At 43.0% G+C, this 25,673-nt stretch overlaps 2 protein-coding genes across 4 annotated transcripts in view; both read left to right on the forward strand.

Annotated features, from left to right (window-relative positions):
* Window positions 1–25,673, forward strand: part of FNIP1 (folliculin interacting protein 1) — a 178,498-nt gene that overhangs the window by 106,120 nt on the left and 46,705 nt on the right. For 2 of the 3 annotated variants that reach the window (XM_088536917.1, XM_088536918.1), the window contains exon 1: window positions 18,216–18,385. The exons of the other annotated variant lie outside the window; for it this stretch is intronic. In XM_088536917.1, coding sequence (XP_088393043.1) covers window positions 18,297–18,385 — 89 coding nt within the window. In that variant the 5' untranslated portion in view covers window positions 18,216–18,296. Of the gene's footprint in view, window positions 1–18,215; window positions 18,386–25,673 lie in introns of those variants that run through there. 3 annotated transcript variants of the gene reach the window in all.
* Window positions 3,754–14,329, forward strand: MEIKIN (meiotic kinetochore factor). The gene is made up of 14 exons (XM_088536942.1): window positions 3,754–3,895; window positions 4,975–5,062; window positions 5,288–5,366; window positions 6,124–6,184; window positions 7,167–7,313; window positions 7,696–7,830; window positions 8,064–8,103; window positions 8,942–9,003; window positions 9,754–9,827; window positions 10,169–10,348; window positions 10,686–10,769; window positions 11,345–11,494; window positions 11,791–11,914; window positions 14,180–14,329. The coding sequence occupies exons 1-14, from the start codon at window positions 3,754–3,756 to the stop codon at window positions 14,224–14,226; spliced, it is 1,413 nt and encodes a 470-aa protein (XP_088393068.1). The 3' UTR covers window positions 14,227–14,329.

The raw sequence follows: 25,673 nt of genomic DNA on the forward strand, positions 1-25,673 counted from the left end.
AGTGGGATTTCATGGCTGTTTTTCACTGATGCGGAGAGCAACAGGTTCACTGGGGAAATCTGGTGTCACCTTCACAGAGGATGTGAATTGCTGCTGCCAGCTACAGAATGTGGCGCTTTAGGTCGAGCCATAAAGAATTCTCATCTTTGAGGAGTCTCATCCATCCCATTTTTGTATCAGGCAAAAGATGGTCATTACATACATCCGCTTCAAAGCAATGAGGAATTAGGCTCTGTGAAATTTCTTCCCTGCTTTAATGCTACCTACTTAAAGAAAAAGTAGCTAAAGGTAACAAGTTATTTAAATCAATATAAAAAGCTATTTTCCCCTGAACACTTTCATGACTACATGAATTTAGTTTACTTTTCTCCTAAGGTGATTTTAGGTTACCTGGCTTTTCTAGATAACTCACCTCTATTTTGTATAAGGAGGGAAGATCCTAATATGAGTTAATTTATGGCCGGATTGGCGCTTTAAATATGGCTGTTTTGTTAATGAATAACTTATCTGTAGGCCTCTTGGTATTTGATGCAAAACATCAGATGTTCTAGAGCTAATGATATGAGCACCAAAAGAACAGGGAGGGAAAAGAAAAACGGATGTGACCACACTAGGATGATACCAAATTTAGAAGAAATTATTTCATACCAAATGTGTGAATGTTTCCAGTGGTTCCAGATTTGTGCGAAGCTGCATGAATAAATGAAAGCTGTCTCTGGTACTTTCTTGTGCAGTCAGATTTTCCTCTGAATATCAGTCTCTGTCTCCAGAAGCATAACAATGTTGTAAGAGAATAAAACTTGACATGAGTGTACGTGTAAGGAATTATTTAATCCAAGGATACTGTCTTGCTTTGACTTTTCCTAAACTTAGATACTTATTTGGACCATCACAGAAAATCCCCAGGGTTGTCTAATAAGTTTATTTTTTCTCAAGCTAACCAGTTACAAGATCTTTTTCTTTATAAGTATGTATACATATACATACATACATACATATATATATATGTATATATGCTTTTCTGATAGGTTTGTGACTAAAGTGCCATTGAATTAATGGCAATTACCCTTCTCTGTAGACAGACCAATTCTTGATGGCTTAAAAATGACTGTTTCTAACTAATTGCTACCTGTGAGGGGCTCATTCTACTATCAAGAAAATGAGAACCCCAAACCCCCAGAAATGGGAACTCTCAGCCCTGCCGTGGGTGGACTCTGACAATGGTCAGAGTCTGGAGCAGTCCGATACCCGCTGCCCCAGGCAGCTTCGTGTTAAGAACGCTGTGGTTAGCGATTTATTGTGTTCTCTTATCTATCCAAAACTGGAGATGCTTTCTGGGCCTGGTGCTATGCCTTTGAAACCCCTGGAAGATTGTCTGCAGGGCTCATATATGGGAAAAAAATAAAATAAAATACATCTTCCAGGAAAGGACGATTGCCTAATTATCTACTTTTTAAGTTCACCACTTGATATTTGTTGCACAGAAAAAACACCACTCTGCCACAGAAATACTCAGACACACAAAAAGGCGAACAGAAATCATGCACAAATTGGTGTTGGGTTTTAACCCCCTGTTGGCAGGAAATATATGGAATATTTCTGTCTCGAAAATGACACATGCAGGTTAAAATAGTTGATATATATCAGATGAAAGCGAGATGGTGAGTTCTTTATTAACAAGGTACTGTTTTGCAATCTATCATCACTGTTAATAAGCATATATCAGCATAGGTAATGTCTAGTATCATTTTTGCCATGGATATAATTTTGCTGGATAGGAAGAAATAATTTGACTTAAACTGGAATGAAGCAAGTTAACTATACAATTTTTATTTTCCATGTGTTAAAAGCACAAACCAGAGATCCGTATGTAAATAAACTGCTACAAGATGAATGTAAATTGGGAAAGAATATACTATTTTTGCATGGTAAAAGATTACTTAAAGACCTCTTGATGCCTTACAGGAGATTTGGAGGAGCATTTTATTTAAAGGCAATTCTCTGTGGATCTTTTGTTTCTCTAGCTCACCTTGGTTTTGTCTATGAAAAACAAAGACATCAGAATCAGATCCTTGTCCTCCTTGGAGTTCCCTTATTCCTCAGTACTTTTCACATTTATAGGTTTCTGTGATATATTTATTCTATTTAAAATGATGAAGCTGAGGCTATTCAATTTGGATGAAAAATCTGGAAATTTGCAGTGATTGGGAGGGAAACAATTTTAGCTCCCTGGAATTGTTAAAGATAACTTGTTTCGAGGCATCCAGAGTCCCTTTAAGGCCTTCTCTTTATTACAGCTTTTTATTAAGTAATTTAGCAAGTATATACAGCAAACAAATGAGGCATTTTCCTATGTGTTGCCTATTCTATTTTCAGCAGAAGGTGAAGGGGTTAAATATAATTGTAATTAAAGTGTTTTTTTTTCAGTTTCAGAATATTAGCATGTGTATCAAAAAGTCATCTATGGAGACTTTTGTAAAGAATTAAACTGTCACATTTCTCAAAGCTGCTCATAAAGACTATTGTTGTCAACTGACATACAATAAAATCTCTTTTATAAAAATCCATGGTTACTCCAGCACTCTGTCTGCCCCGTTGGGGTGAAGCCACCCAGAAAAGCATTCAAATGCAAACAAACAAACAGAAAATAATTTAAGAAGGAAAAAAGAACCAATGTAATAATGGCCAGAAGAATATCAGACCCCGAGACCCATTTTAGCAATCTTTGGCAAATAAATTGCTTCCAGGTTCGCCAAAGATCAACATGTCAGTCTTTCTGAAACAGGTTCAGTTCTTATTTTAAAACAGTAATAATATAACCCTAAGGTAATATGCTTATTACATATGATTCAACAATGGGAAATGCATACTTTTTTTTTCAGAGTATGTATCTAAAACAATAAAGTCTAAAAGTATCCAGTCTCTGCTCCAGTTTTGGCATGCACGTGTATTTCTCCTTTCATCCAGAACACCCAAGGAAATAGCCACATTTTTCATGCTGAGGAAGTGATGAGCTTCATCTCCATGAAGCACCTAATAAGGTTCATATACGGCATTTGGCAGGCTCTGTTTGGATGGCAGGAATTTGTATTATAGACCCAAATCCCTGTGCATATTTATTAGTCCAAGAGCAAAGGGGCAGCGATGCCCAGGCCCTGCACAGGCCCCAGGGAGGTGACTGTGCCAAGGCAGGATTAGTCAGGGCTGACTTGTTTTTCCTCAGAAACCTCTGTTTGGGGGTCGTCTCTTGTTTTTAAGGAAAATGGGCCTTACTTTAGTGGCCCGCTGTCATTTTTGATTTTTTCTGGGACTTTCCATGAGCTGCTGGGGCCGTTTTCGTGTGGAAAACGACCATTTTCCAGCACGCGCCTCTTTGGAACCAGACGAGTTCATTAACGCAGCGGTTCCGGGGAGGAGGCGCGCTGGGATCCCAAGGCAGCCGCGCCGCCTCCCTGAAGGAGCCGCCGCCATTTTCCCGCCTCCACCGCCGCCCTGCGGGTCCGGGCCGGGCTCTGGCCGCCCGCGGAGACACGTTTTCCCCTTCACAACGCGGCGGCCATGGCGGGACGGCGGATAGGGCGCAATCCACTATCACAGCTGCCTCAGGAGCGCCCCCCGGGGCGGGCAGCGCCTCCTGCCGCCACCATGGCGGGCGGGAGCGAGGGCGGTGCCACCGCCCCCTTTTCCGCCCCTTTTGGCCGTTAGGGCGGGTGGCGGCTGCGCCTGGCCGGGCTTCGCGTCGCTTCCCGAGCCATGGAGCGGCCTCGCGGCACGAAGGTGGCGGCGGCGCCGCGCAAGAAGCGCCGCTCCTCGCCGGTGCCCGGGGCCGCCGCCCGCGCGGGCTGCGCCCTGCGGCTCTGCCGCCGGCGCCTGTTCGGCGGCGCCGGCCCCAGCAGTAAGCGCTGCTCCCGCCGCCTCCTGCTGGGCTACGTGTGTTTTGTTTAGGTTTATTGAGTTCGTTAGGTTTATTTAGGCTTCGTGTCCGTGACAGCGTGGGAGGTGGAAGCGAGGGTGGTGCTCAAGAGCCTTATGCTGGGGAGGAGGCTCTTAGAAAAAGTTCGCAATTTGCCCAGGTGGTGGCTTTCCAGGTCTGCTGGCGTGTGGAAAAGGGAGGCAGCTCAGCTGGCCTCTGGGGGCATTTCTTATGTTTTAGTCATTTGGTAGAAAAAGAGGGGTTTTCCACTTTATGTCTTCTTTCTTTCCTCCTTTTATTTTTATTATTTTTTCCTTGTTAATTGGGGAATTTTTCCCTTTGGAAAAGACATGGCAAAGTGTTTGCCCCCTCCTTTGGGAGTGTGCTTTAAATGATTGTATAAAGTTATTCTGCTAAAGGGCCAGCCTTTCCTACAGCTGGATACAATTTAGCAGCTCTCAAGTTGGGTGCTGGAGGCTTGAAATTAAAAAATGGTGCGCAAAGTAGGGCACTAAAGGCTGGCACGGGTGGTGTCCCTTGCTTTAGTAAATGGGGAAGGTAAGTGGGTGATCACTGGTCCTTACAGGTGAGACTTTTCCAGTGTAACCAACAGCCTTTGAGGTCTATTTGCTCTTAATACTTAGACATACCTTGGAAGAAGGAGGAGAAGAGGACGATTCTTGCTCACGCAGTGTCCAGTAATCTCATGTTTGAGATGATGTGGAGTGATGACCGGTCCACATAGAAATGCTTGTGAAACTCCATTTAAAATCTTCAAGCCTTGGTGTATATAGAGTAAAGGTCACTTTCTTTTAATCAAGACACTTTTGAAACACCTGCATGATTCTCAAAATCTGTTCTTTTTTTGTCCTTGTCGATATTTGATAAATGAAGCTTGGCAGAAATGGCCAGGTTCCGACTTCAGGATGTTTGTTGAATTAGGGTCAAAGTTTGCTACTGGTGTGAAGAAAAGAACAGTTAGACGTGTTTTCTTAGAAATAATCATCTAAATGATGATGATAAAACTAAGGTTACTTAACTAAATACTCGTTGTTTTCTAGACCTGAAGGGAAAGTGTGGTCTGAAAACCTTACCGAAAATTAAGGAAAAGCTTGAAGCGACACAAGCGAACCATTCATCTAATCAAAGGTCTGTTAGAACATGATCAAATACGTGGCTATAAACACTAGCTAGTACTGCTTGCCTGTGTGAGACCTCTTGGACACAGTCCAGTCTGAATTCCTGGGAAACTTTTTTTTGTCAGACTATTTGATGACCTCTCATAAACATAACTTGTCTAATTTTTGTTGGCTTCTTATTGAATATGTAGCTTTGTATATTGAGCTTAGCTCTGTTCTGTTCTTTCAACTGCAGCACTCTACTGACTGCCAAAGAGGTGACCAGTGTGGAAGAAACCGAAGAGCAAATGAGAGAAAGTGCTGTACTGCTGAAGGTTGTAATGTTATGTGGTTCTTTATCCCCTAACAATTTATGAGGAATAAATAAAAATCTGGATGTTAGTGACTTATTTCTGTTCTAGTAGAATTTCCTGTGAGCTACATATGCATATATATTTTTTCAGGCTGAAATTGATCCTGTAACTTGGTGCTTTTTGATCCCTCCCTACAACACCAATAAAGAGTATTAGAGGTATTGGAAGCATGGTGGTGCACATCAATGCTAATTATTCTTAATGAGTAAAGGCTTTAGCAGTTGTGCTGTGTGGTATACAGCTCATTAGACTGTCATTGCAGAGAGTTGCTTAATTCAGTTCAGACACAGGCTGACTGCTTAATCTTTGACAAGTTGCTTTTGTGCTGGCCCTCTCATTTGTACAACCAGAACGAAGTATTTTGAGATGACTGAGCAGAAGGGTTTTGTGGCAATGCTGCAACTGCAGGACAATAGCTCACTGCATATGTTAGAGCTAAAATCTGACACAGCAACTGACTTAAGTGAAATTGATGTGGAACTATTTTTCTTTAAAATATTAGTTCTTATTTAGACTCCACCAGTTATTCACATTTTCTAGAAACAGTTTTGTAGTATATAATACCTAAACCACATAAAGTTTGTATTTATATGAATGCTCTGGGCTTCTGAAAGGGAGGAGCATGAACTGTGCTTCTAACTGAAAATGTAGGAACATGCTTAACCGTGTATCTAGATGCAATTTCCTTATTTCTTTTGCACCTGACATCTAATTTCAGGAGTCTTCAGTAATCAACTTTGAAAGTAAAGAAAGTTTGAAAAATGCTGAAGTGACTTCAAGTAAGTACAACTTGTAATGAATTTTAATGCCAGTTCTATAAAAGTGCTGGCCTTGGAATGAATCCCTAGCTTGTGTGCTGTTCTTGTTTTGGTTGGGATGACCAGGTTATCAAAAAGGCTCTGGTTTGATTTCTGCTTCTTATTCCAGCATACATGTGGTTCATACTTTGCTTTTAGAAAGCGCCTTTGAGGAAAAGTAACTTATCTTGCTTTTATTTACCTCTTCACAAAATTAGTCTTCTACTTTTCTGTATTTATTTCCCAGATTCATTCATGTAAGAATGGAGTTGATGGCATTAGTTATTGATAGAGAATGTAGAATGCTACTTTAATCTTTATTTTCCGCTACAGACTTCCAAGGAAAACTATTTTTTACTTCTAGTATAATCAATGCCTTATTTTTGGCACTGTTTGCAGCAGTTACTTTTGGAGACGCTTTCAAAATTATCATTTGCAACCTTTGAAATGGAAAATACTGTTCAGCAAACTTAGTGAATTGACACTAAGTCAATTGGCAGCTCTGACAGCACAGGAAATAATTCCAAGCAGGTGGTGGTTACCCTACACCTAAGGGTAGAAACTTTTGTTTGTATAGAACACTTTTAATTATTAGAAGTAGTTACTGAACTCAAACTTCTGTGACCATGTTTGAGTATTTGAAAATTTGTTGAGAGAACTGTCTGGCTTCTTAGAAGAAAGAGAGATTATTAATAGTCCATACTGAAGGGAATATTTGCCAGGCATTTTAGTGCACATTGGACAAGTAAAATATCTCCTGTTAACTAACTCTGGTGTAAATCAGACTTCAGGATGCCCCTTTGAATTTTTTTAAGTGTATTGTGTATTAGTATAAGATAGTGAATTGACAGTATTTAGCTCAACACAGGAGTGAAACTTAGACCCACTAATAAGAGGAATCCCTGTAGCGTATATACGATGGTACTTTATTTATAATGTGGTTTTTTTTTTCTTCTTTTTGAAGGTACAGGATTGACTCTTCCCACAGGTGTCTCAACTTTTCTAATAGAGTGTTTAGATGTAGATTCCACTGCAGACTATAACACAGGCTCTAATGACAGTGTGAACTTGTGCTCGTCCCCTGAAATATTCAGAGATGAAGATAATTCAGGTGAGACTTCTTGACTTCTCCCCCCTCCTTTTTTTTTAAGCTGTATTTGAGATGGAAATGATAGGAGCACTGTGTACCATAGGAAGACTAATGGCTCTTGTTGGCTTAGCTCCCCAGATCAGATCTTTACCTTCAGCCAAGCTTAAAATGGAATCTGTGTATCTGGTTCTCCAGTTTAGAGTGAATCAGTTTCTGGCATAATTTGAATCATACTATAAAATCAAAATATTTCCAGTTGACACAAGCAGTTTATTGATGGCCAAATGGTCTTTTTTCAGCCATCTGTTCCTCCTAGACTTGGGCAGGGCAATGTCTTCCCTCTCTTCTAAAGGTTTTTGTTTTGCAAACGTGATAGCTGGCAGTTTGATCAAAGCTTGAATAGTTCTTCTGTGTCCAGACAGAAGTAACCTTTTCTGCGAGGACTTTGTCAAATACAAGAACTCAACTCTCCTGGACTCCAGCAAAGCAGTGACCATAGATAAGATCCCACAGATCTCAAATCTGTCAGCAATATTAGGTAATTCTGTTCTATAGTACTTCAAAACATAAATGTGAACATATTTCACTGTAGTGCAAAGAAAATGCAGAATTTCTGATGCTGTTTTTATTTAAGGCATTTCTCTATAATGGGAGATAGCTCCTTGTTAATGTTCTGTTTACTTCTAATATTTGCTTTGTAGTTAACATGCAATAAGCATTGTAAGACTGCTTGCCTTTTTCCTTTAAAGCTTAGCTTTTGTTTGTTTTTAGAACCCGTGCAGGAGGATTTTCAAGACCAATACACTAGAAGGTAATCTTTGACATACCTAAAGCTGTTAAGTTTTTTTTTTTTTCCTCTTCCAAGCAATATTTTGCCTGGTATGAATAAAACTCTGATCCTGCAAACCCTTCTGGTGAGTTTCAGCTGCCAGTGCCCCCAGCAGCTTCACTGAAAATACTGCACTGAGGCAAGCAGAGAAATTCTCATACAGACTTTTGTCCTAGTCTTATGGAAGGAGGAGGTGATATTGTGATATTTGTGAAATTTCTAAAGAAGTTGGTTTTACCCTCACTCATTCCCTTCCTAATTTCATTCACTCACAAGCACCTGGGTGCGTGTGCCCAAGCGGTCTGTCTAGTACTGCTTGTGTAATAGGGGGGACAGGAGGTGCCGGTTGGCAAGTCCTCATCTTGTCTCTAGGGTTCAGGGTTTGAGAAAAGCAGATTTTGGACAGATATTTTATATCCTTCAGGAGTCTTCAGCTGTTATGAGGTGTTTTTTTGCCATAGAAGCATGCAGATTTCAGTCTTCAGAAATCTTAGGTCAGGTTCTACCCATTGTATTTTATTTTTTTATTATTATTTTTTGTTTGGAATGCGTGTCCATTTTTTGGATGGACGAACAGTAAGAAACAAAACATATATTTCAGTGTAGCGTACTTTAGTGACTGTCATCTTTACTTTTTAAGTTCCAAATATCTTCAAAGTAAGTGATGACTTGATGATGAACTGTCAAAAAACTGTGAAGTGTAATGGATTAACATTTTTTCCTTCATTCTGTCATTTTTATATGACTTTATTTTATATTGTTTTATAATTTTTAACAATTTTCAGTGTAAGTAGTTCTGTTTTTTTCCTCCTTTTCCTAGAAATAAACCATCAAAATGCAATTACAGTTCTTCAGAATTAAATGTTTCAACTACTGTAGCAGGTAAACCGTGACGTAAAACAGTTGTATTAGCTGTAAGATAACAGAATTTTTGAACTAAACTTAAGTGATGGGAAGATAACAGAACAAGACTTCCACTCGGCCAGTTGTCCCCCTCGCACAGGTTAAGCTCAACAGAGGCTAGGGGGGAAGTGTGAATGTAAGATCTGTTCTCTAAATAAGGCCTGGTTCAGCTGTAGCAGCCACTAACTTGTTAGGAGAAAACACAAACCACAGACTTTATTATTCCATGTGATCACAAGTGATGCCCAGTGAAAACACTTTAGCTTTTCTTGTTTAACGGACCCAGGAAGGGAGCTGTTTGAGTCATGCTGCTTACTTCTGTGTAGTCCCTGTCAGCGTTCACAAGTGCCATCAGGATTCCCCTATGCAATTGCAGTTCTGATGCAGTGAATGATGCAGTTCTGGCTGTGACCCAGGTACCACTTTATTTTCCCCTACTTAATTTGGACTGTTAATAGCAGCAGAAGTTGCCACTGGCAAAGACTGTTGTGATTATGTAATTCCTCTACTGCCACAGTATGTGTGTCTAGTAGTAAATAACCAGGTGAGCGTCAGATTAATAAGCAACCATGTTTCCTCAAGGAAAGGGAGAGGAATCAAGCCCTGTCGGGAAGGAGGGAGGTGTAGAATGCTACCTGTGTTCTCAGGTGCAATCCTGTAAGACTCAGGTTGGACAGTAGCTGTGGTCTTTGTCTTAAAGTTTATTAATTTATTGGAAATTTTTTACAGGGAAAAAAGTCTGTAAAATTACAGTTGTGAGAGAGAGAACTCCAGACAAAACTGATCTTCGCTGTCCTCCACTGGTAGGACTGGAAAGAAAGGGGAAGGCTTTTTCACAGTTTAACAGCTAGGCTGAAACAAATGGCTTGCCACGTCCTCATGGGGGAGAAAGGCTGCGCCTGCAAGTGCAGGTGCTGCTCCTTTTGCTTGAGGGAGCTGGCTGCAGGCAGTGGGGAGGAGTGAGGCCAGAGCTATCCCACCGCTATGGAGAGTCGGAATAGTCACGGGTACCCCATAAGCTCCCTGTTTCTCAGGCTCATTGTTCTGGTGTGTAGATCTGGGTGTGAGATTGTCTCTTGGTTAATACTTAGCAGACTATAAAGGCTCCCTTTATAACATGAAGTGTAATTGTTCCTCACTTTAGCCTGACAATCAAGCTACTAAAGCCAAAAAGCTGAAATGCAAGAAAAAAGCTGAATTCTCTAGGCCTTTAGAAGAAGATGCATCATCATTCAGACAGCTTGAATCTGCCCCGGAAAACACTTCAGCCAGATCAGGGGAGTTGACAGGACAAGTCCTGCCATCTGAAAAGCTAGATGCTACGGTAAGAATTTCCAGTGTGCTCCACCAATGAACAAAGGCATAGAATTGGAGTGAGAATTTTGACTGGTAACAGAAGGTGCAATTAAATGAGAGATATATTAGAGAGTGTTTTAACTCCTAGTTACAGTAAGTTACTGATTCTTTGTCTTAATTTTGAAGAGCATGACACAAAGTAAACATAATTCAGTACTTAAACCATAAGAACTAATAACAATTTGTAATGATGCTCTCTTATAATGATGCAATATTCTGTCCTATGGGAATACTGTAGGAATTTGTAGTTAATTAATTAGAGCACAGAGTTTCAAACTGATTTTAAATTCTCTGTTTTTATTTAGCAAATGAGTTCCACGATGCTGATCATGGAGAATGACAGAGCCCTACGAAAAATCCCTGGTTATGCCCAGCCTGCAAAGCTAGATGTGAGTGTCTATCCTGATCCTTTTTCAGTGATTAAAACAAGGCAAATTAGTCATCATGAGGAAAAAACAAAGGCACCTCCTAGCATTACCTCCATTATGTCATCTTCCCAGATCAGCTTGATAAATAAATGCCAATTTGAATTCTTTATTAGTACTACCACTTCCCTCCATGCTGCAATAGAAGTGACATCTCTGTCACTTTTATGGCATGGTTTTTAACAGAGTCAGTAAACCACATAGTTTTGGAAACCTTCAATACATGGACTGCTTAATTTAGAACCAGTTTATTTAGAGGGAAAACATATGGACTTTCCTAGTATTGTAAAACTCAATATTTTATTGCAAGCAAACTTGAATTTATGAATACTAGATTAACAAATGGAAAAACGTCAAGGTCTTGCAGGAGACCAAAGATGATAATCACTTAGGTTTAGGAGATTGAAGTGCTAAGTCATATTTTTCAAGCAATAAAACATCTGTTGCATGAGTCAACAAATACTAGCCAGTTTGAATTATTCTCTGTTATTTATTTGGACAGTTATTGCTGTATGTTTTATGTTCTGGTGGAATTTTAGCTTAGCTTGTCACTGATGTGGGAAGCCTTATCTGGGGAAGACTTATTCCTCAGTACAACAGGTCTGTATGTAAATTCAGAAGAAATTGTTCCTGCATCTTTGAGCTCAGAAATTATTCCTCAAAGACCAGAAGAAAATAATACTATTCAGGTTTTAATTTTATTGAACTCTTTAAATCCAGTTTTGGCATGCTAGTTTTAGAGTATAATGTATTCAAGCCTCACAGTATTACACATAGCTGAGGAGAACATTTAAGCTGTGAAGCTTTCAGTCACCCTTTCTTATAGCATATTAAGTGTACATGAGTAGTCTTAAGTATTTTTAATGACACTCCTTGAAATCTGTCAGCTTTATGCCATTTTTAAAAAAATTCCATAGAATAAAACTAGAAGAGTATTTCTTCTGTGTGAATAGTTGTGTGAATTAAATGTCACCAATCTTTTCAGCCTCTATGTAACAGAGGAGAAATCTGCTCCATTGTTAGAACTTCACCAGGTCACAGGTCTTCCAGGCTTCCCCAAATTCCGCTTAACAGAAGTGCATTCTGCTTTCCCAAAAGATTGCCCGAAGGTAAGGGAATATAGACCTGCTCCGCTGTCTGGATCGTAACTGTCTGTTGGAGAGTGTATTTTTTTTTTTTAATCTGAATATTTGCAAAACTCACTTGGCGAAGAGTGAAACACCCTGAAAACTTTTAATTTCTGACTTACCGGTATTTTCCTGCTATTCAGCAACAGTACTTGACTAATAGGCTACACTAATGTTTTCTTTTCTATGCATCTTTAACATATAAAATCATACAGTCCTAGGAATGTAAAGGCTGTGTGTGTGTCAGTGGAATTGCAGAGGAAGAGTTCACCGAACTCTCTGTATACCTGGATCTGACTGTAGTTAGGTGCATCTGTGTTTCTCTAACTGGCCTCTAAGTGTCCCAGTATGGACACTTCCTACCTATCTTGGTTATCTGTTCATCTTGTCTTTAAGTTCCTAAAGCTTCATCTCCTGTTTTGCTGAATACTTAGCTGACACCCGAACTTCTTTATAAAGCCTTTATGTTTCTGTTTTACTATCACAGAAATCACTTTTGGCTGGCACTGTTAAGCCAAGAGCTGGTTGATGCATTTAGCTGTCTTTTGAACTATTTTTATTCAAACATCTCTCTTCCCTGCCCCTAATGTTAGCTTCAGTGTCTACACAAGATGCAGAAAAACCTCTGTAAAGTGTTTCCTTTTAACAGAAGACATTTGTTGGATCCTGTACAGGATCTAGGTCACTGAGAAATTTTGTTGCTGTTTAAAGAACAGTGCAAATTTAATTAAGGTGAATCAGGCTGAAGAAAAATCAAGCTTTATACTTCAGTATTTGAAAACCACTGCTTAATTTAAACTAAGATATAAAGTTCTGGAGAGACCAGAGAGATTCTGTAGAAAGACTCTTTTAGGTTAGGAAGGACATGGTTCTGCTTGCTCTGTCTGCAGAGCTGTGATTAAGCTGGAACCACAAAGGCTGTGCTGCACCTCTGCAGGTTGCTTTTAACATTTTTGAAGAGAGTTTTGATTAAGCTTCAGTATATTCAAACCTGGTAGCAATGTTGCCCTTTCATGGGCTAGATGGCTAAGGTCTGAAGGCAGTGCTAGGTAACTCTGGGACTGGCTGCACCTCTTCAAGTTACTCCTTGTCGCAACTTCAAGGCCAAGCACTGGTATGAGAACTCCCTAGAAAAGAGATCACCTTGCTCAGAAAATTATAATCTGTGCTTTGTTTCTAGAGTGAATGTCAGGCTTCAGCTTTCAGCTACTTAGGTACTTCTTACATCGTTCTTAGTTATATTGAACTCTGTTATACTCTGAACTCTGCTATCTGTTTCTGTAGAGATTGTTAGCATCTCTCTAAACGTTTCTGTGCTTTTCTCCTCTGAGACTCTTAAATGACATAGGGGAATCTCCTATCTTCACTTCCTATGTCTTTGTTAAACAAAAATGAGAACTGAGTACAAAACTGTCTGATTGCTGCCATAAAGAGAGGAGGTGAAATCCCCTTCCTTTCCAAACTCTCCTGAAGTTTCTCAATGTGCCACCGGATGGCGTATGTCCTCTTAAATGAGGTTTAAATGTCTGCAAATACTCTGGAAGTTATATTCGCTGGTTGCTTACGCTATTTTAATTTTAGTTATTAATGCTATTTTATAAAGAGCTAATATATACAAATAATAGGTGTCAAAAATACTGAATTTACAAAAAAGAAAGAAATAAAAAGAATGGAACTGTAGACTCCTAGGATATTTTTGTATATTTTCACAGACTGAGTACAAAAACTATCCAGAGTGCAAGGAAATGCTTTAAGTGTGTAAATGTGCTTACTGGTGACAAACATTTGATGCTTCTGTATAGAAGAACTCGTTTTACAACGGTGTTGTCTTTGCTCAAGAGAGTTGGGACATACAGAACATAGGTCATATTTGATAGGCAAGTGAAGTTCATAAATGATCAAGTACTGTTGTCAGAACAAAAGTTTGTATTTTTACTACTAGGTCTCTCAAGAAACTTGGGAATGTGGAATTAATGAGACTCCCTAATGGGGAAGTTCTTTGTGTGCTGAATGTGTCTATCTCTGCTCAAGGAATCTTGCAGATGATATTCGTTTTCATTAAGAATGTAAATGCACTTAAAACTTTTTTTCCCCCTCACTAGCAGCTGACTTTACAAGATCCAGATCCTTAAAAATAAAGGATAACATGGATTTATGCTACAAATCTAAATAGCTTGTCAGACTAATAAGCTTTCTCACACATTTAACAATTATTGCCACTATTTAATTTATTGTATTTTTTCATAGATACAATTACAAGTACCAAAAATTGGGTCTACAATAAACATAGATGAGATTTCTGGTTTTCAGCAAGAGTCAACAGAAGAAGAAAGGTCTTGTTTCCTGTGGCAAAAAGGTGAAATGAGGACAATAAGCAACACTACTGGCTGTTTTTTTTTTTTTTCCTTATACACTGTCTAAAATATAATGCGTTGTAATAAGCCTGTAAATGCTTTTCTTGAGTTCTTTAATATTACAATTTTTGTACAAGAAATTAGATCTTTGAGGACATTGTTCTGTAAGTACTCCTTAAAGATAGTTTTTCAATTTATTATTTTTTTTAAGAAAGTGTGACTCAAGGGCAGCGGACCAGGTTGTGTTGGTGGAATTATTTTTGGCACTTGCCATGCCAAAACTTCAAGGTTTCTGTAGCAGTATAAGCATTTAAAGACGTGACTTCCACTTGAACTACGTGATAACATTGTTCGTAAAAGTAACTCTGTGCCCTCAGAATGTAACTGTAGAGCGTTTATGTACTCACAATGACTCGGAAGCCAATATAGGATATTAACCTACGGTTAAACTACTGGATGCAGGAGTTTGTCCCTTCTAATGTAGACTGATGTATAATCGTGAAGCTGGGTCTTCCCCTGCCAGCATCCTAGTGCAGGTACCTGCTTGTGATCAATGTCACACGGTGCCCACTCCCTGACCTCCCCTTTCCTCCCAGTTATTCTGTAATCCCACCTCTTTCTACACAGCCCTGCTCCAACCCCAGTGTGTTCAGTCACCTCCAGAACCCCTATGACTGGGGTGTTGTGCTGGGGTGTACTTCATGTATGTCACGTAGCAACGGTCCCAATAACCTGTTCTGTGGTGCAGACCTGAGGCTTAGAGACTGCTGGAGCTCCACAGAGAAACACTGACCATTTGCTGAGCTCTGAGCTGCAGGCAGAGCGCTGCTTTTGTCACTCAGTTGTGCTGTGATGCAGTGCAGCTTCTTGGTAGAGAGGCTGGTTTGATGCTCTGGGGAGAAGGAGAGAAGAGCGCTCAGTGACTCCTGTGCTAGTGACCCACAAGCAGCTGTGAACACAAGTTCAGATAACGCATCCGAACTATCTCCAGAGCTGGATATTTGCGTTCTGGATTTTCAAGTTACTGCTCATGCTATCTGGGATATAGGTTTTCCATGTGCTTCCAAAGCAGTCTGTGGGATGTTTATCTAGAAATGTCATTCTTCCAAGGGCTGCTGAGTGCCTCAACAAAGTCTTCTCCACTTTCATTTATTGCAAGCGAAAGTATCTTGGATTCCTAGAACAGTTTTCACTAGCAACCTCCTTTACTCAGGCTCTCTCCTGTTGAAGTAAAGGAACTTTTACAAGATAGTGTGGCTTTCCAGACCTTCGAAAGTCTCAGTTTAGTTCTCAGTATTATGAGTCAGAACATTTGTCTCTGGAAAGTATTTCCAAATTTCCAAAAGGAGCATGGCAGGAACACATAAAATCCAAAACTTTATTTTGATTACATTTGGAAGTACCTGTGAAAGTTCAGACCCTGAACCTCTTCCCATTGCCCTGGGGTAGAAGCATATGCAAATATATGCTATTAGATTTAGTCTATAAACACGTATTATATAAGCATATTATATGGCTCAAGATTAAAAATGATGGTATCCAGTTATTTTTCCTTTAAGCATGAGTAGAGTGGGTTCTGCCAGCAACTCGTTGGAGACCTCTTGAGAATGCTTTTAATTACCAGTCTCCTTGTTCCTACAAATACTAAGCCACTAGTAATTGAGGATGTAAGAATCTAGAGCCCCTAGGTGATGGAAGTTAGCACCTTGGCTTAACTTTTCTATTTTGCTTAAAGCTGTGTGTCTAATATGTTGCGATTGGGAAGACAATTCAAGTAATGCTTCACACTTAAAGGATGATCCACAATAAAAGAAATATCTACTCTAGGACTTCCAGAAAACCTATAAATAAACCACTTATTTTGCCTCAAAGTGTTTTATAGTGTCCCTGTAAGGAACAGACTAGTAGTGGCAAACTCCTGGGGTAGTATAAGAGAAGAAGGCATTGTCTGTTAAATGTGTCGTGGTTGTAGCTGGCTGAAAATTGCCAACTTTTGCTTTTGTTTTTCTCAGTGTGATGAGAAGGAATGCATAGGAGAACAGAAATATCATGAACCACGATCTCTCTTGTCCTTCCCTTCAGTTATGAACATACTGCTTCTTATTTTCAGCCTTTGTCTGACTCTTAGAGAAAGTGTAATTAATTACTAGGCTAGCTCCCTGCCCCAGGGAAGGAAATCTTACTCATTTTGAGGCCACAACAATATCTGCTCTTGTTCTGCTTTTTCCAAAGGGTAGGCATTTTCCCATGTTCTGGTTCTCAGCTGAAGAATGGCTACATATAAAATTTCACTCAAAGTGGAAACGGGCTTTTCCATATTGGTGGATAAAGGTTGTGGGTCACAGGCATTAATGGGCCGTACAGAAGAGCCCATTTGTGCCGCAATTCCGGAGGGAAGTCAGCTCAGTGTCAATGGGCTCCTGTGTCGCAAATCCAAGTCTTTGCGGTTTGAATGGAATCGCTTAAAATGATCCAGTCTCCAAGAGCTGCGGCAATACTTGATCACTGGGAAATGTGTATTGCAGCTGCAGAGTTGGAGGATATATCGTTGTGTGTATAAATATATATATATATATAAAAGATTATATATAGGGATATAAGAGTTTTTTTTTAACATTTTCAGTTAATTTTGTTATCTGTAGCATCCTTCTAGGAGAGCTTAAAGTGCGTGGAGGCCCCTGGAGATGTTTTGCTCCCTGCATTGGGGCACTAGAGGTCTGTGTACCGGCAGCTGGAGGGTGAAGACCTCACGTGCAAGTGTCTCGATCTGTTGGTTTGCACTTCGAAGGCTGGAATTACGGGTTTGGGGCCCAAGGCAATGCATAGTGAACAGACAGATAAGTTGAAATTAATGTTCTTTGCCTAGGTATGAGGATTTGCCTGCGGGGGAATTTTTACAGGAAAATGGACTATTAAATGCATGTTTCTCCCTTTTTCTCTGTCTATCCTTCCCTCCATTCCCTGAGCAAGTTACCATTTTCAAGCCTGAAAGAAACTCTTCCTGTTAATTTAGGAGCTTTGGAACAGGCTAACATGCAGAGTTTTAAATGAACGATACCAACTTGAATTTTAATGCACTTGAGAGGGCTGCATTTTCTTCAGCGTTATAAACTGTGCAACTGTCAAACTCATTTGTATTTTCTGGCCAAAATGCCACTGTTTCTTAGGAATCCCTATTTATGAGGATTAAAAAAAAAGAAAAAAGAAACTGTACTTTTATATCTATAGTTGCTTGAAAGGTTTCATCCATAAAGATCTATCTGTAGCTGTCAGGCCTATACTCCATGCAGCACCAAGGGAAAAGATGCATCTAAACTTACTGCTACATTTTGGGACAGTTGCATTCAGCTTCTGTTGGCTCAAAAATAAAAGTTCTTTTATTTGGCTGAGGATGAGGTGTCATCATATATTTGTATGCAAATATATAAAAAGTGCATACATTTGTACACATACATAATATCACACATGCTAAATCATCCTTTTTAAAATAATCTGCTTAAACTAATATTGTGAAACAGGCTGTTTCAGTTCAATCCTTTCTTTCTAGGGAAGGATGAGGGGCTCTCTTGCACTTAAACTCACTTGGCTCTGTAGGAGCGCGGTATCTGCGCGGTATCTGCGCGGCGCCTCGTCGCAGCGGGCTGGAGGGGGGCGTCGCCTGTACCTGGGCCTCGCTTCAGGGGTTGCTAATGGAGTTTTGCTGCAGCTCTGTTTAATCCGGCCGGGTCCCTGCGTGTCGTTTTGTCGCGGCTGCCGTGAGGGGATGAGGGGGCCGAGGCAGGTGCAGCGCGGGCCGAGCCGCCTCCGCGCCGGGCGAACGGCCGCCCCGCTCCGCCCTGCTCCGCTCCGCTCCGCCCCGCGCCGCCGGCCCGGCCCGGCCCGGCCCGCCCCTGCTGGCAGCGCCGAGTGACTAATTTCTGTCATATGACTGTGACACCGAATGGAGCGGGGCTGGCGGAACTAGGCGCTGCGCGGGCAGGGCGCTGCGCGGAGCGCGGCGGCGCCCCACCATGCCGCCCACCCTCTTCCAGAAGCTCTTCAGCAAGAAGCACGGGCTCGCGTCCCCCGCGCGCGACTCCCGCGACGACTGCGCCTTCAGGTGAGCGCCGCCGCGGGGGCGGCCGCGGCTCCCGTGGGTCCCCCCCGGCCCCTCCGCGCGACGCGGCGGGGATGGCGCTGCCCCTCGCGGCGCTGCCCCCTCAGGGCGCCCCCGCCGCGCGCCGCCTCCTCAGGGCGCTTCCCCCGCCGCCTCCGCGCGCGGCCTCCTCCGCCGCCGCCGCCTCCTCGCGGCGCGGCCTCCCCCGCCGCGGGCCGCCCCCTCCCGCCGCCGCTTTGGGCTGGGGCCGAGCGGCCCCCGCTGCTCCCCGACCCTGCGGGCCGCGGTGCTGGCGTGGGGGCCGCCATTCCGCGCGGGTCTGTGTGTGTGGGGGGACGCGCGACCGCCGTGGGCGGGGGCACCGGGCAGGGAGCCTCTCGGTGCTGGAAGAAAAAGGAGAATTTTGTCCCCCGGGGACCGGGGTCTGTTCGCTCTGCTCTACCGGGGCCCCAGACCCTCTGAGGGCCGCGCTGGAGCGTTAGCCCAGGGACAGGTTCTGTGGCTGCAAAGGAGCCGTTTTCTGGGCACGGAGGGGGAGCAGTGAACGGGTGATTAAGTGGCAAAAAAAAGAAGAAACAAACATGCTTCATCAGTGCGAAATACACTCCTGAAACGCTTCCAGCATAATGTCTTAATCTGCCTGTTCCCCCCAATGTCTTGAAACTTGTTGCCAAATGATCGGCCCTTGGGTTGCCCTGTAGAGAGGGGAGATCCAGCTGATGGGCTTAAATCTGCATTATTGCCCCTCCAAGGGCGCTTTGGGTGACGAACACAGAGGTGGGGACCTTTCTGCACCTTCGCGGGCCGCGCGCGGGTCTCTCGTGTCCTTACGCAGGCAGGAAGCGCAGCTGGAGCCAACCTTGCATTTACCATGAGGAGGGTTTTCTTTTTCTTCTTTTCCTTCTTCTTCTTTTTTGTTTTGTTTTGTTTTTGAATGATATGCCCAAAAGAGGCAAAAACTTTTAAAATTGTGGCTAGCGCCGTCTTATTCTCTAGTTTAGCTCAATCTGCCTGCTCTCGCCTTCCCATCGCGCCGTCCCGTTTCGCCAGCCGTGTGCACAGAGGATGCTGGCAGTTCTTCCTTGCAAGACTCAAGTTTTATTTTCAAGACCATCGCTCATGCCCTTCAGGCTTGCCGCTTAACTTACTCCGTTTTGCACATAGGGGTAGGACTGCAGTTGATCTCCCTATGTGTGGTCCTATGAGCCGTGGTGGAACATCTGGGTAATGTGCTCAGTAAGGACCCATCGTTATTACAGCTGGGTTTTTAGGAATGGGAAACACGTGCGCTGGATTTTTGGTCTCCTGTGTTTTAGGTAAAGCTGAGGGCAACAGTTTCATCAGATCCAGTGATACAAGGTTATGTTTGTGTTGCTGCTCTTAGAACCAAACAGGGAACGGGCAATTGGCAGATGATGTCCCAGTTTGTCAAGTTTTTCCCCTATCTGAGCAGTTTACAGAAGCAGTCTGGGGACATCGCACAAGATACACTGTAAGTTTGTATTATAGCTCCGAACTGAGGACTATTTGCAGAATGTTACTTATATTCTAAAAAGCGGAACATTTTCCAGCTCTTCTGGGCACAGGTATTTCTGATTTCCCTCACTATGAAAAACTGGTGTCTGTTCTGAGGAGACTAGGTGGAACAACCATTAAAAATACAGCAAATAACTTAATCTGTGAGAGGATTAAAGTGGTTAGAGACAAAAGCTCAACTACTCTGAAAATTATATGAGTACAACAGAACACTTAAGGATATTTTTTTGTTGCTTGTTCTTTCTTATTTATTTATTTATTTATTTATTTGACTATGAATATATTTTGCATTTCAGTGAGGCTTACTGTGAAATTTTACCAGGGTGTCAATTTTGCTTATCTGGGCTTGCCCTACTCCAGTAAAATATTACTCTTCCCTTTTTCTTTCCTGCCCAGAATCTTTTGCATGCTGTGAGGGTGTGAAATTTTGTGAGGCTCTGTCCAGGCAAGCTGTGGAAAATCTTTCAGAACTAGATGCTACCAAGGTGAAGGCTTCCAGTGATGTGACCAATAAGTTGGCGTGTAAAGTGTTTGATAATGTCCCCGTTTGTCTTTTTTTTTTTTTTTTTTCCTATATATGGGTAGTTTATTTTTCCAGGGAAGCATTGGAAAATTGCAGTCGGTGCATTGCGTGTTGATACTCTAGCTCTTTACACTTAACTGAGGACAAGTGGCAGAGGAATTAAGTTATTGTATCCAATTGAAACTCGTTCTTGCACTTTGCATAAAACACAAATAATGCAAAATTCCTGCAGTAACGCAAGCTGCTTCGGCTCCGAGCTCTTTTTGTCTTTGAGGTAGGATTTTCAGGAGAGCACTGGGATTTGTGTTGCCCCTGAACTTACAGTGAGATTTTGACAACCGGTTCCCTTAAACTGTGGTGGATTATAACCAACATGATGAGAGCACAGAGCGAATGGGGAATGGTGTGAAGAATCCTTAAACCAGGAGCTTCCACCTACTCCTCCCACTGTAGGAGCTGGGGAGGGGGGCAGCGATTTGAAAAGTCCTAGGGAAAAATAGAAGTATATTTTAACAGGGTGGACAACCAGTTTGAGAGTTTCCTGGGAGGCCACCTAGGCCAGAAAAGGTATCAGCACTCAGAAGGAATAGGCCCTGCTCTGGCTAGCAGGGACAAACACAATTTTAATGATAAAAATGCACTTGAAAGAAACATCTGCAAGAATTCTAGAGAAGAAGACAACAAAATCATGTACTCTAAGGTAGAGAGTAACCTACTGCAAATTATACCCCTGTGAGGGCATTTTCCCCAGGGTAACTTTTCTATAAATAGGGTCTCTTGGGCATATTGAAGCCTTTGACCCTGGCTCTGCTGGTGACAGGATATAGGACTGGTGGAACTTGGGCTTGGGCCGTTATTGTCACTGGGGTTTATGAACACTCTGTTATTTTGCTCTCTAGAAGCTTAGAATCAAAGTATTCACGCAGTAAAAACATCCCTGCAGCTGTTCGTGGGAATGTGTGTTGTACATGTGTCTGAAATGTATATAATTTTTTTAATAGCCATCAGATGAAGCCTGTTACAGAACTTTCCCATTGGTCTCCCCAGCAAAATGGAAGCAATCTTCGAAAGACTTCCTTTAACTAGGCAGAACAAGCTGCACATTTCTGCTAAATATCATGTACGCGTGACATGCTCCCTTGTGTGTTTATATTATCGACTGCCAAAAACACCAATTACAGACTAGGTATTTCTTTTGTGGACTTCTAGTGGTACGATACTGTGCGTTGGAGGAGAGGGAGCTGATAACACAGATAGCACAGCTGGGTTTTCTTTCTTCAGAATCAATAGAAGAACCCACAGCTCAATAGATTCAACTGATTATTGAGAGGTCTCAGGTTTTATGTCTTTGTGTTGAGATACGTTGCTCCTTAAATTATTAAGGCTATGGGCAGTGTTTTCGGTGCAAATTGAGCTGTAAGGAGCTGCAGAGGGTGTTTGCCTGAGAATGGGCTCACTGGGGCGCTACCGAAGGCTGTAACACTGCTCGCCTGTGTATGAGTGTGTTGGTGAGGTGCAATGATGTGTTTTGGGGTCCCGTGCAGGAGGCAAAGGCCCCGTTCCTTTCCATGTTAAGTATAAGCTTTGAATGCCGTTTTTCCTGCGGGTGTAGACATCCTTCCCAGCTAGCTGGAGCAGCGGAGGAATAGGCATCAGGAGTTCCTGTTACACTGAGGCTCTGTTAAGGTTTCAGCGTCTTGTTTTATCCGGGGAGCTCCAAGGAATGGTCTCGCCCCGGGGGACATTCCACGTGTGTTTGCAGAGTGGGTTTCGCTCTGCTTAGGGCACCTGCTGTGGAGGTTCAGCTGCGCGGCCGTGGTTGGAGCCTGAAAATCCCCTTCCAGCTGCAGGTCTCACCGAGAGCACGCGCTCTCTTTGGGCACGTTCTTCCTTCGGGGGTTGCTTTCATTATCAAAGTGTTTCTGCGGGAGAATGAAGCTTTCCAAATGGCAAGACGCAGGATAAATAACTCGAAATGTTCTTTTCTTTGTGCATGGAGACGATCACTTTCAGTCATTCTGGAAACACGTTTTCTTGGAGTCTTTCTGTGATACGTGCTGCCCCTTCGCTGAGAACAGCTTGCTGGATTCCCAAGGTATGGAGGGCCTAAGGCAGGCTGCAAAATAGCATTTCCTGGACTCTGTCTAGGCAAGTATCCCCATCAATCCAGACTCTTTCCATTCTCTGTGGCAATGACTTTAAATAGTATCCTGAGAGTAGTGTTTCCTTTCTCATGAATTTTGTCAGCTGGATTCATCAAGGGGATTGCAATAAAACCAGAGCTGGAGGTGGCAGCATGATACAAAGATGCTTTACAAGCCAAATTCCTCTGCGGACCTACCATCCTCACCCTGGAAAAATGCTACATGCTTTCTCCCAAAGGCATAATTGTTCCTTGAATCGGGATCTCATTTATTTTAGCTTGAAATAAGCTGCAGAGAGGCACCTAACAAGATGTTGCTGGGTACTTTTCAAGTAGGATGCTGAAATAAGATAGAGGGGGAACTCAACAGTTGTCTTTCATTCTCTAATCAAAGTTTCACCCACAAACTTCTTGGTGAGTTTTCACAGTATTTGTAAAGCTGCTGGCATGGATGACGAAAATGATACGTTATTGTGCTGGGGCAGTTTTGTGGTTTATTCCCTCTGTGCTCGGAGCAGGGTGACCAGCAGTGAGTGACACGTTGCTATCTGTTTTTTAAGGCCTGGCTTCATTAGATACTTAAGGAGTTTGGAGCTAGCAGATCTTCTCCCAAGCCACCTTAGTCTTTGTGAATGACAGAGCTGGCAAATTTAAGAGCCTGGCAGCACCTCACAAACCTTTTCAAAGCAGTTTCTCAGCAAAGCTGTTAATGAGTCAAGCCAGTCTGACAAAAATATATATTTTTACGGAAATACTGTGTTTTGATACTTGTTTGCTTCTGACATTCTGCAAGTATTTCACCAATGGATGTAAAATTTTTGGAATACCACCTCAGAATCAATCTTCAAAAAGAGCTTTATTTAGACTTAATTTTATAATAGTTCCAGTTTTTCATCTGTTTCAGTTAACTACTGAGTTTAAAAAGCCTTTGTCCCATAATTATTTTAAGACTCCATATGCAAATTTTTAAACATCAGAAATGTTTTGCTATTTTGTTAAGTCTGTGTCTCCTCTTTAATGTCCCTTATTTTTTTTTTCTTAAATTTGTCTTTCCTGTAACATTAGTGGAAGAGCTTTTCACTTTTTTGTTTTACTAATTAGCTTGAGTTTAGCAAGTTTTAATAGTTGCTTCCCTTCAAGTTACGCTCAGATTTTCTTTTCTCTTGCTACAATGACTTTGGCCTGTATTTTGAAGTATATTGCTATTTTCCTAATGCGCTGCCTTTTGCCAAATTCTATTTTGCATTTCCTGTCATCTGAGCTTTCACATACCTTCCAGTGCTTTAAGTCGGATTTCGTCTTGGAAGCAGAAGCTTCGCGTCTCGCTGGTGCCAGCAAAGTCCTCGGGAGCAGGGAGAGTCTTGGCGCTTTCCCTCCCTCCACGGCCTCCCCGTGGAGGGGTCTGCAGGGGCTCGGATGCTGCTCTAACTAGAGTAAGTGACATAAGTGATAACTGTAGATTGTAGGCAGTCCCCAAACCCATAAAATAACCCCAAAATGAGAGCTGGGAGGAGCCCTAGCCGCGAGGCAGCGCTTCCCTCGAGCCGCCGGGATGCTCGTGCCTCGGAAAGCTCCCCTGCCCTGGCACCCCTGCCCTCGCGCGGGGGCTTCTCCTCGGCGTCTCCCCTCGTACGGGCTGAGGACCATCAGCGGGAGCAGACAAGCCCTCCGCTTGCTCCCTGCTTTTTTAGAAGGAGGCCGGGGTGCGAAACGGGCCCTGGACGCGGGGCGAGGGCCACCCTTGGCGCCGGGGCTGGCGCTGCCGAGGCCGGGCAGCCGGTGCCTCCTCGGCTCCTCCTGCTCCGCAGGGTCGCTCCCTCGCCCGGGGACCGCGCGCGTGTTCTGTGGTGGCCTGCGCTCCCCGTTCCTCACGGAGCTGCCCTCGGAACAGTCACTTTCTTTGTTCCCCTTCCAGCGTTTCAACTCCTTCCTCTAAATTAAAATTCTTTTTGAGGAGAGGCTGCAGTGAGTGAATCATGTGGTTCCTTCTTTACCCCTGGGATCTCCGCGGGGCGGCTGCATGATCCGCAACGCAGGGTGAGAGGCAGGGGCCTCCCGAGGGACCCGCGAGCCGAGTCCCGGTCTCCAGAAGCACCGCGGATCCTGCCAGGATCCTGCCGGCCGAGCTGGGGGACCGTTTGGTGTCTGCTGGATGGACAAGATCCTTCTCGCTCTCCCCTGTGGAAAGCAAGGATGTTTCTGCATCCTTGTGCCCCAAAGGGAGTGAGGCAGCCCCTGTCCCCCTTGTTGTTCCGTGGAGAGGAGCTGTGCTGGCATGTTGTCCCCACCACGGAGAAAGGGCACGGTGACTTCTTGTCACTATTTCTGCGGGTCTGAATGTGTGTGCCTAGGTCTACTGGAAGAAAAAAAAAACCTCTCTCTTGACATTTGCATTAGGGTGGATTTGGCAAGTGCTCTAAGAAGGTGCTTCTGCAAACTTGGGGCTGCTCCTTTCTCTCTTCCTCTTCCGTCGGAGGTCTTGAGGACATGGAATGGAGCCTGGGTGTCCCCTGGGAGCTCTTATTCCTGCAGTCTGGAAGCAATCCCCCACATTTACTGGTGGCAGAAGGGGCCTTTACCTGATTCAGGTCACAAACCTGAGTCTCTCGGAGTGATCAGCAACTTGGGTGAACCCCTGGCTTTTCATTCCAGAGTTTTCCAAGGGAATTACCCTTGGCTGCGTGTGCTTCTGAGCCAGCCTGTGCTCACGGGGACAGATGAGGTGAATTTAGGCTTCCGTTCTGGGATAAATTGGTCCAACGTGACGTGTGGCCCGACTCTTCTGCTGTAATTCTGGCTAAATTCTAGAGGTGGCCACTTCAGAAGTGTGTTTTACAAGTGGAAAATAACGCACATGGTGGTTTCATGCGCAGCGCCTGTGTTCCCTCCTGTTGCTACATCTGGAGCCGTGTCTGCGAGATCACATGTTTGTGAGTAAGGTTAGGAAAAATGCAGAGCACTAGGAAAGCCGCAGTCGTCGTGCTGAACGTGTCGAATGGTCAGCTGAGAGCAGAATTTGTCTCTCAGGGAAGAAAAAAAAAAGTGTGTATATATATATATATATTTAAATGCTAGAGGTATAGATAGGG

Source organism: Tinamus guttatus, unplaced genomic scaffold (genome assembly GCF_059628265.1).
Source record: "Tinamus guttatus ecotype Peru unplaced genomic scaffold, ASM5962826v1 Tinamus_guttatus_pri_ptg000710l, whole genome shotgun sequence".
NCBI lineage: Eukaryota > Metazoa > Chordata > Aves > Tinamiformes > Tinamidae > Tinamus > Tinamus guttatus.

Excerpts from the sequence above, each read along its gene's own strand:
- MEIKIN (XM_088536942.1), top strand. The coding sequence starts at position 3,754 with ATGGAGCGGCCTCGCGGCACGAAGGTGGCGGCGGCGCCGCGCAAGAAG. Across the intron at positions 5,367-6,123 it reads AAAGTGCTGTACTGCTGAAG|GAGTCTTCAGTAATCAACTT; the intron begins GTTGTAATGTTA and ends ATCTAATTTCAG. Across the intron at positions 8,104-8,941 it reads CAAGACCAATACACTAGAAG|AAATAAACCATCAAAATGCA; the intron begins GTAATCTTTGAC and ends TCCTTTTCCTAG.